Source organism: Corapipo altera, unplaced genomic scaffold (assembly GCF_003945725.1).
Source record: "Corapipo altera isolate COAL_440 unplaced genomic scaffold, ASM394572v1 1, whole genome shotgun sequence".
Lineage (NCBI taxonomy): Eukaryota > Metazoa > Chordata > Aves > Passeriformes > Pipridae > Corapipo > Corapipo altera.
Window position 1 is genome coordinate 12,395,067 of NW_020884873.1, and position 10,796 is coordinate 12,405,862.

The 10,796-nt window shown below is 43.9% G+C and overlaps 2 protein-coding genes across 4 annotated transcripts in view; one reads left to right on the top strand and one right to left on the bottom strand.

Annotated features, from left to right (window-relative positions):
* NFYB (nuclear transcription factor Y subunit beta) overlaps window positions 1–585 on the bottom strand; it is an 18,186-nt gene extending 17,601 nt beyond the window's left edge. The window contains exon 1 of the mRNA XM_027659109.1: window positions 65–585. Within this exon, the coding sequence (XP_027514910.1) occupies window positions 65–556 (492 nt within the window). The 5' untranslated portion in view covers window positions 557–585. The remainder of the gene's footprint in view (window positions 1–64) is intronic.
* A 101-nt stretch (window positions 586–686) lies between these two features.
* Window positions 687–10,796, top strand: part of TXNRD1 (thioredoxin reductase 1) — a 48,128-nt gene continuing 38,018 nt past the window's right edge. Inside the window, exons 1-3 of one of the 3 annotated variants that reach the window (XM_027659079.1) lie at window positions 687–1,579; window positions 3,135–3,256; window positions 6,409–6,466. The gene's annotated coding sequence lies outside the window, so the exon portion shown is untranslated. Of the gene's footprint in view, window positions 1,580–3,134; window positions 3,257–4,021; window positions 4,351–6,408; window positions 6,467–10,400; window positions 10,433–10,796 lie in introns of those variants that run through there. The other 2 variants (XM_027659086.1, XM_027659096.1) reach the window with 2 other exon arrangements.

Below are 10,796 nucleotides of genomic sequence, written 5' to 3' on the forward strand. Positions count from 1 at the left end.
GGACATTTCATTCGAGCCTGCAGTGGAACCGGTTACCAATCATTGGCCGGAGCCAGGCACAAACCTCCAGTGCGGCCCTGGTTGGCTCCCTCCGCAAATCGGCTGTTTGGTTGGACGGAAAATGGCTGCGAAGGAACCAGTCCCAGCGCGGAGCCCCGCTTCCCGCAGCCGGGCTGCCCTCCCTCCGCGCCGCCTCCCCAGCACTCGCGCCGGCTCTTCCCTCAGCGCGCTCCCTCCCGCCGGGCCGGCCCTGCCCTCCTCCTTTATGGAGGCGCCCGGCCCGGGGGGCGCCGGATCCGCCTTCCCCGCGGCCGGGCCCGGGTACGGCCGGCGGCCGGGGCTGCCTGCGGGGTCCGGGCTGACAACAAGGGCTGTCCCCACCAGAAGGGCTCAGTCCCGCAGGGCTGCTGGTGGTGATGGTGCTTGTGTAGCACGGTCTCTGACCAGGCGCAGCTCTTCCCTGGGGCCGTGGTATCGCAGAATCAAAGAATGGGTCAGGTTGGAAGGGACCACAGTGGGTCTTCTGGTCCAGCCTCCCTGCACAAGGCAGGGTCATCCTACAGCACAGTGCACAGGATTACAGCCAAATGGTTCTGGAATACCTCCAGCAAGGGAGACTCCACAGCCTCTCTGGGCAACCTGTTCCAGTGCACGGTCACCTTCACAGTAAAGAAGTTCTTCCTCATATTCAGGTGGAACTTCCTGTGCATCACTTTCTACCCATTGCCTCTCGTCCTGTTGCTTGGCACCACTGAGAGGAGCCTGGCTCCATTCTCTTGACATCCTCCCTTCAGATACTGATAGACACTGATGAGGGCCCCTTCGCAATTGTCTCTTCTCAAGGCTGAACAGGCCCAACTTCCCCAACCTTTCCTTGTAAGAGAGATGCTCCAGTCCCCCAGTCATCCTCAACGCCCTGGGAGGTGGGGACCAGGGGAAAGAGTGCCCTTCCAGGCTATGTCCTGCTCACCTTGTCCCTGTCCTCACCCCTCATCACCTCAGTGGACAGTGCCTGCTGTTAGCGGGGCAGACAAGGTTTTTATAGAGGTTCCTCAGCTCTATTCCAACCTGTTGAGAGCAGAACAGGTTACATCCCCCAGTGACTTCCTACATTTTGCACAGCCTTCATCAGAGGCTGATGAAGAGGAGTAGGTCGATGAAGGAGAAAGATGGCTCCTGGGATCCCGGTCCAACAAAGCGTTTGGTGGGACAGAACCTTGGGGGAGGGGATCTGTGGGTCTATGTTACCCCTTTCCTCTACAGAAGTAAAATCTCACTGCAGACCTGAAAAGATCATTTCCCTCTGGTGATGTAGGGCCTAAAGAGCACGTTTTCCTTCCGCTTTTAAGCTTTGTTCTGAAGAAATACGGGCTGCTGAGTGAAGATGATAGTTGGACTGACTTCTCCACTGAGATTTATAAACCTCTCTTATGAAACATTTATATGAAACACTTCATAATCCACCAGTCCTGCCAATTTACCAGAATTGGAAAGAAGGATTTTCCTTCTAGGTGAAGGCAGCCAAAGACATTCCACACGTCTGCCGTCAACACATGTACGCACAATCTCCACAACAGAGGTAACAAGAATATTTTTGTTTTGTGCAGTTCTTCGTAACCTGTAGTTGTTCTTCATTACATGAGGTTCTTAAGTATTTTAACTAAACTAGTGTGAAACTTGTGTTTCACAATAACCTCTGCTGGCATCCTCCTCTGATAAATACAGTACACTCCTTTCCTTGCTTTCTTCTGGTATTGGGATTTAAACAAAGAAAAACTCAATAAAGTTTACACATTTCCATATGGTTTCACGTAACAACATTAGTTTCATATGTTTTGGTATATCACAAAGATTTAGATACACTCATCGTCCATGTATTCAGATTTTTGAGTTTTGAGTTTAAACTGAAATATCAAATGAGAAGAATTTTTCATGGCCACAGGTTTTTACTGCAAATGCTATTATGCAGCTTGATTCTGCCTCCTGGGTACCATAAACAGCAATAAGTTATTTTTTTTCTTTTTAAATGGCCAGAAGATGTCAAGTAATGCAAGAACACTAAGTTTGGGGCCTTGGGGAATGTATTTTCCTCTTTATCTATTTTATAGCTTTTGCTCACTAAATGCAATACCATGACGATACTATTCATCTTACAGCGGAGTCTTAAGATCTTTGGATGAATTCTGTCATGTCAGCTCAGAATTTCACAAGTGAGTAGAAAGATGAACACTGACCAGTGTGCAGGTTCCTCAGGACACAGAGCAGACAATGCCCTTTTTTTGAGCCACTAGTCAATATTTTGAATCTCCTTGATAACACGGCCCTCAAATCTTTCAAACTTGAAACAAAAACATTGTTTCTCCCATGGCATTTTTGCTGACATTTATCAATGTTGTTTTCATGGAAAAACTACTTATCCACTTGTTTTACTTAGTGCTTTTCTTTAGGACAGCATAGTAGGAACAAGCATTCACTGTTATTGGAGACAGAACAGCACTCAGTGGTTAAACTTCTCAGCCAGCTGGGGCCAGGGAGTCCAAGCCAGGATTTCCCTTCACATACATTTTATTTTGTGTTCCTCCATAAGTAACAATTTCTGTCACTCATTTATCACTCATTCTTTAATTGGATTATTGTTTTATTCCTATACTAAGTATATTCTCAAACTCCATATTTCATGAGGTCATGACCTATTTCCTGAGGCTGTCATTCTGTGTCTGAAATTTTCAGTAAGGAAATCAAAAACTTCAGATATCTTCTGTTCTATTTAGTAGATGTTAGCTAAGAAAGCTGTCAAAGGTGAGCAAGTATGCTTCTTTAAACAAGAACAGATATATCAGCTTGCTTCAGAATGTGCCTTCCTTGTCCTCTGGCCTCTGTGATTTGGAAAAGTATCTGTTTGAAATGAGAAATTATAATTTTTTTAGAAATAGCAGTGGATATGTGTGTGGGGGGTTATTCTTCTAGCATTCTCCAGGGTTCTCAGAACTGTGAAATTCTTAGTGTAACAGATTGGAAATAGGTCTGTCCTAAAACTATGAACTCCATGGTGCTTCAGGATCTTATATTCATTCTCGATAGTGATCTTTCTAATGCTTGTTATCATCCCTGGGTTTTTTTGGTTTTTTTTTTAGATTACGGAGTTCTTTTTTATATTGGACAATCCTAATTAAAAAATACTTGAAAGCTGCTACAGAGCCAAGCAATGATATGTGAAAAAGATTGAATGCAGAAATCCAGAAGAAATTATCTACAGGTAATTAACCAAGTCACAGTAGGATGAGACCAGATGGAATTAAATCAATTTCAAGATATTTTTATTTTTCCAAGGATCAGTATCTTTCTGTGGTGTTGAAAAATTCTTCAGCTACATAAGTATCCTTTTAGATAGTATTCCCCCTTTAGCACTAAAATTCCTGCTACCCTTGGAAGGAAGCGGTTGCTCAGGTGACCTTCGTATCGTGTCACCCCAGAGCTGTGAAGAGGAGTCATGAACAGGGCACCTGAGAGGCAGACCTATAAGAGTAGTTAACTTTAACACCCACACCATGAGGGCCAAAGGATATGTTTATTCACAGCAGACTGGTATCCAGCCGAAGAGGAGACTGGGCAGGTACAATTCTGAAATTACTACATCCCATTTAGAAAGTGTGGTCCAAAGAGTGAGGTGCAAGCTTGGATTCAATTCCCGGGTCTACCAAACGCTTCTTGTATGACCTTGGGCAAAGGACTGTAAATCCAAGCCATCAAATTTCAACAGAGAGGTGTTTAAATACCTGTGAAAGTCTGAATTCTAATTATATTTGCCTCCATTCCCCATCTGCTGAATCAATAGCAGTATCACTTTCCTGCCTTGAGCTGAACTGTGAATGGTTTAGATACTGGGAAAGCAAGAAAGGTAAGAGGAAAGAAATGACAAGTGAAGCCATTTCCTGAAGGCTTCTTGAGACCGAGCTCCTGTATGCAATCCCTTAGAAGAACTGAACTCATTTTTTGAGCCTTTTCCTCGCTACTACTTAACTTCCAGCCTTTCTTTTACAGGATGCACAGAAATGTAGCAAGTTGAGACATATTCCACTAAGTAAATCTGATTAAAATTGACCAACATTTCAAAAATTATTGGGGGGAGGTAAGGCACATAGGTAGTGCATAAATGCCTAAGTCTTGTTCCTTTAGAGAAAAGGAAAACCAACTTATTGTTTTCACCACAGGAACAAGTAGTTAAGCAAGTCAATATAAATATATCGCTGGAAGTGTAGCTGTGCTAGTTAATCTCAACCTGGTGGGGTTAAATGTGGCTGGCAGCAATCCCTTTGAAAGGTACCTGGAACAGAACTGACTGGTAATCAGGTAATTTATATGTTAAAACATGTCTCAAACATCAAACATAAACATTCCACAAGAGCAACTTCAAAGTACACGTGCAAGATGTCGGTCCAGACAGAACCATCTGAAGGACTAGAAGAGATTTTGACAGAAGCCTCTAATGTGTCTATGAGTAATACAGCAACAGGTGGAGGTGAAACTATAACGATATCTCCTCTGCTTTGTTTTCAGCAGAGCAATGACAGAGTTTTGAGATGCAATCTGAGAAGAACTTGCTTTGCAACTGTGCCGTTACAGCCTCCTGGATAAAACCATTTGCATTGGGTTTGGCTCTTTTCAAAACACAGGAGAAAAAAAATCAATGCTCAATTTAAATAGCAAAGGATGAAACCATTTAGCTTTTTCAAACCTTATGACAAGTAACATAAAGTATAAAATGGAAGGGCTAAGTAGCTCTAGTAAAACTTTAATTTATTTTTTTGTAGCTAAATTTATCACACATTTCCCAAGTGTCATTCACGTGGGTTTGTTTCATATCATCAGCATTCAACTGCATTCTGTGGATATTTTTTGGATTTTCTCCATGTTATCAGCTACATGTGGGATTGAAATTTCTTAGTAGCACAAGTATGGTGAAAGATACCTTATTTAATTCTACTGTGCAAGAGGACAAGCTGCTTAATGGTTATGCAGTGAAACCCTACATCTCCCAGGGGTGGGGATTCTGGCTTCCATTACATCTCTGTTTTGGGTACTGCAGAGGGAGTGCAGAAGGCAGCTCAGATGAAGATGGGAAGTGAGGAAATGTGGGCTATTGCTCAGTCCAGTTCCAAAGGCAAAGTTAGAGTTCCAAAAACCCAGAGGCTGCTGGCCCTGACATAGTAGACTTAGGGAGTATGGACTCTGGAGGGCTACAGAACTAGGTTTTGCTCTGTATCATGAAAATTTATCTTTATAAAGCCCATATTCTCGCACTGTGTCCATGTGGCTGATTTGCAAAATAGGTAATAGGTTGATCTCTTCTTTTTGCTTGGCACATGTCATGGTTTAACCCCAGCCAGCAAGTACCACACAACCGCTCGCTCACTCGCCCCACCTCAGCAGGGAGGAGAATCACAACAAAAAAGTAAACCTCATGGGTTGACATAATAGCAGTTTAATGATTAAAATAAAATACCATGGTATTATTACTAGTAGTAGTAGTAGTAATAATAATAGTAAAAATAATAGTACTACTAGTAGTAGTAGTAGTAGAAAAAAGGAGAGAGAGGACTAAAACTCAAGAAAAACAAGTGATGCATGGCACAGTTGCTCACCACCCACTGACTCATGCCCAGCCTGTCCCCAAACAGCAATCAGCAGCTCCTGGACAACTCCCCTCAGTTTGTTTTCTGAACATAACGTTCTGTGGTATGGATTATCCATTTGGCAAGTTCAGATCAGCTGTCCTGGCTGTGTGCTTCCCCAGCTTCTTGTGCACCTGCTTGCTGGCAGAGCATGAGTAGATGAAAAGTCCTTGATTTAGAGTAAACACCACTTAGCAACAACTAAAACATCAGTGTGTTATCAACATTATTCTCATACTAAATCCAAAACACAGCACTGTGCCAGCTACTAGGGAGAAAATTAACTCAATCGCAGCCAAAACCAGGACAGCATGAATGTAGGAATTCAGGACTTTCCTAGAAGAATCAGAGGTTTCCAGGGGCTGTGGCAATTGGGAGTGTTTGTAGTTTTCTTCCTGTAGACGTGGGATCCCAAACTGCACTGGTTCAAAGGTCTGTGTACATTACCATTGTGTCATCAGCATCACAAAACCAAAATTTTCCCCCTAGAATCTATCACATGGGTGGGATCTTAGCAGTGCCCCTTCACTGTCACTAACATACTGACTGACAGTGTCGCATTTGCAGTGTAGGCAGAGACATAGATTTCTTCTGTCAATTTAAACATGAAAACTGGAATTCTTCTTACTTGAATTTGTCCAAAGTTAGGACTAGGGAGAGGCTCACTCTTTAGAAGTGCCTGTCTCCAGAAGGATGTTACCATCTGAACATGCCTGTCTTTCTCTGTCGGCTACAGAAAGAGCTCAGATCCAGAGCTTGTACAAGAGGCCAAACGTTGAGGTGACTGATCTAAGGTAAGAAAATGAATCTAAGCTTGAAAAAATGACCAGTGGTATTTCAATTATGTTAATATTCTGAAAATGCAAGGGCTGTGTCAGCTTTATTAACACTAATATTTAGGTGATTTTGCATTCAGCACCAAGAATATTGTCCTTTATAAGAAGGTGGCACTGTGGGCTCTTCATTTACTGACACAGCCTTCCTCCCAGTTTATATATAGAAAGAATATATAGAAATCTTTGTGGGAACAGAAATTCTAATATTATTTTAATGATCACTCTTATAATAGTCACAGGGAACTGGGAATCAATTATCTCAGAAATGACTGAGGGACTGGTCCCATTGATGCACCGCTTAGATAATCACAGCTCTGTCACAGATTCTTCAGTAGCAATCAAGCACCAAATACATTTGCTATAAAATGTCTTTATCGAGATTTCAAGACAGAGTAAAACACCTTATATTTCATCTTTGTGAAGAACATTATCAGTGACTATCTTAATGTAATTACTATTTTTATTAGTCCTTCCAGTATCTTATGGACTTTTTATGCATTAGTTGAATTTATCACAGGCAATCTCTTAATCCCAGCACTGGCAGTTCATGCAGTCTATGCCTTATAATAGTCCAATACTGAAAACAGGATGTACGTGACGGATTTTCAGCACAGATATTTCTAATGAGACAGTCCTTGCTGTCCTGCTTCTTAACAAAGCAGTTCTGAAGATCTGCACTAAATTTTCGTGTAGGTAGAACTAACAGAAAAACAGACAAACCCCACACAATAGCAGAATGGGTCAGGTTGGAAGGACCACAGTGGATCATCTGGTCACACCTCCTTGCTCACACAGGGTCGTCCTAGAGCACGTGGCACAGGATCGTGTACTTGAATATTTTCAGCAATATTTCCACAACCTTTCCGGGCAATCTGTTCCAGTGCACGGTCACCTGCACAGTAAAGTTTTCCTCATCTTCAGGTGGAACTTCCTGTGCATCAATTTCTGCCCATTTTGTCTTGTCCTATTGCTTGGCACCACCCAAAGAAGATTTAGTACCAAACTGAAATAGGGCTTCAGTCTCCTGCTGACTTCAGTAGACAGACTTACCTCTGACCCTCAAAAGGGGTTTGAATTGGTATCTGTGTCAGGGAGATACTACAGTATACAGAGTGCCCTTCAGCTGTATGATCCTGAAGACTGCTCTCCTGTGTGTGTCCTTATGACTGGAAAAGGACAGCATGAAGATTATTTATGAGGAGGACAGCAGTAGTAATTTAAATATCAAGTGTTTTCTAAAGAGGGAGGAAGATACAGTCTCTCTCCCAAAGAGTCTAAATAGTGAGAAAAAGACAAAGACAGACAAAAATATGTGTAACATCTGGATAAGGCATCAGATCACATTATTAATAACTGGAATATACTGCATTTTTCTTCCATCCTCTTCCTTCCACTTTCCATTATTCTTATCATCATATTCTGCTTATATTTCAGGGGTCCAGCACAGGACCTCATGTATGTGTGTAGTTCGGTCAACTAAGAATAAATTAAAAGATAAATTAATGTACTCAACTTTTCTTAAGCCTCATAAAAAGTGTAATTTCTAGGCAAAATTTAAATAGAAAGAGGACAGATACTTTTTGAACGTGGCCAGCAAAAAAGATTTAATTTGGAGAACACTGTGAGAGCAAACAACAGGCCTCTGTGGAGAAGGACGTAAAGAAGTAGGTAAAACTGGAGAAATTATGATCTGACACGATAGTAAATCACCCAAAAGAAAAAAGTTTAATTGGTCCTTGGAGTTGATCACAACCTGTGATTCAGGAGAAAGCATGAAGCCTGTGGAAAACAAAGAGGAATTATCTTTTAAGAGGCCAAGATCAGTAATAGTCTGACTAAAATAAGAGTTAAGGAACATAAATTCTCCAGCTGTACTTTGAATGGCCTGAGGGAAGTGTTTGTGAGGAGGTTGTAACAACTTGTGTTAGAGTAACACTGCAGGAAGCAACAGATTAGGAGGAGTGGGGTAAAGAGGTGAAAATGTGTGCTAGTGTTTGGGTGCAGCATCAAGATTCTGTTCTACAGCGAGACTCCTTGGTTATAAGTGACCCTGGATAATTCTGATTTTTTGATGCACTGGTTTTCAAACTTACAAAACATCTCAAATGTAGAACTTCATTTTTACCATTACTTCAGTGGATCTTCACCGCAGCAATGTAAGACCTTTTTCTTTTCTTAATAAAAGGAAGTATGATTAGAACATAATTGCAAAAGAATAAGCAAAATGAAATACCGTGAATGAGGAACAGCACTCCAAGGTGGTTTTTTAAATTTGATTTTTTTCTCAAATTGGCTGAATTGCCAGCTGGTAGTTCTCATTTAACGAAAATATTGAGATGAAGTTTGGTGGAATAGAGTTCCTTCCCTAAGCTTGTTCAGCAAATTATTTTAATAACTATGTTTTTGAAGCTGTAATAATCCCTGAATGCCCGTAACAGTTATTATCCTCATTATCACAACAATTTTTGTTGCTATAGAGATCTATATTAAAGGCATAATTTCTAAAATCATAGTGGTCATTCCCACAGTAAGTTCAGATACTTTTTGCCACTTAACAGTCGTAAGTATAGTTGTGTGTTTTTTGGTATTTGAAACCCCAGCAGACACTGGAGATATCACTGCAGAGTAGAAGAGTAATACAGGAATACAAATAGGAATTGATTAAGTGTTCTGTGCAAAAAAGCTGAGGACGGGGAGGCAATGCCTCTTAAACATCAAGATTCTGTTCTCTTTTTTCCCTTTGTTGTTCACTATTACTCTTGTGGCAGAGTACTGAGAGCTGACGTGATTGGAGTCCTGCACTGAAAGATAATCACAACTATGGAAGGTTATAGGATAAATAGATGTGATGTTTACATTTTACACTGGGGGACTCTTAGGACTTATGCAGGATGACAGAGCAACTCAGTGGTCACTGATACTAAGAGCTCCTCAGCCTACAGCATTCATTTCATTGTCATGTGTTGCATCACAGCATCCTTCAGGCTCGCTCAGCCCCAGAGCCCAGCAGTCAATCTGAAATAGAGAGCCCAGAAGTCAATTAGCCCAGCAACTAAGAAGATCCATTGAACAACACCATTGATGATTGGTTTTGCATCTTTTTAAATCTTTTAAAACAAATGTCAGTATTTGCCATAAGCAAGAATGCAAATCAGATAAATTGCTATGTTTGGTGTAACAAGTCACGTGCTTCTTTCCATATGAAGAGTGAAAAAAGCTCAAATTGGACTGATAGTGAAGAAAGCTCAAAGTGGACCAACAATAGTAGCAGATATTTGTGTGCGGGTTTGGTGGTGGTTTACAGGGTCACAGCTTTCATCTTGCCCTGTCCAGCTTCTCAGCCGATGCCAGAAATCCTTGACAGGTTCTCCTCTTGCCAATTCACTTGAAAGCCACTACGATGGAGCTGCAGCCTGGGCAGCTCTGTGAGACATTGGTGACAAATTATGTCCTGAGCCCAGACGAGAGAGCACGATAAGCCTCCTCAGGCTTCCTGCCTCACACAGTTAACCGCTCAGTTAGAGTGTTTTTTCCATACATATGTTTCTTAACATGAACCATCAACTGTGGGGAAAAAAACCCGTTCCCGAAGCACCTCCCGAGTGCCCGCCTGTCGCCAGCATCCCGCGGGAGGGAGAGCTCCGGGGAGAGCCCGTTCCGCCGCCAGGGGGCGCCACAGCCCCGGGCTGGCTCCTGCGCGTCCGTCGCCATCGCGACGGGGCCGGGCCGGGGCGGCGCGGCCGCCAGGGGGCGCTGCCGGGGCGGGGGGGCGGCCGCGGAGCTGCGAGGGGACCCGATCCTGGCCCGTCCCGGCCCATTCCATCCCATCCCATCCGACCCGCGCCATGGGCAACGCTCTGCGGAAGAGCCAGGCGGTGCGGCAGGCGCCCGGCGGCGCGCCCCCGGAGCGGCGGCGCCCGGCAGGTAGGCGGGCGGGCAGGCGGGCGGGCGGGGGGCACCTGCCTGGCAGCGCCTCGCACCTGGAGGGCTCCGGGCGCAGCGGGGCGGAGGAACTGGCTCCAGCTTCCCGGAGAAACACCCGGGAGGGTTCCCTCTCTTTCTACCCCCTCCCTCCGCTGCAGAACAACTTTGCTGTGCCTTCAGCAGGAGTGACCGCGGTCCGACCGCCGGTGCTGGTTACCTGTGCCCAAACACAGCCTGGCTGCCTCTCGACTGGCTTTATTTGAGGCCAGCGGGGCTGGGCAGGCTGTGCCATCGTCCCGCTCAAGGGAGCTCGGGGGGATGCAGGGAGCAGGACCCTGGCCCTGGGAAGATGCAGGGAGCAGGA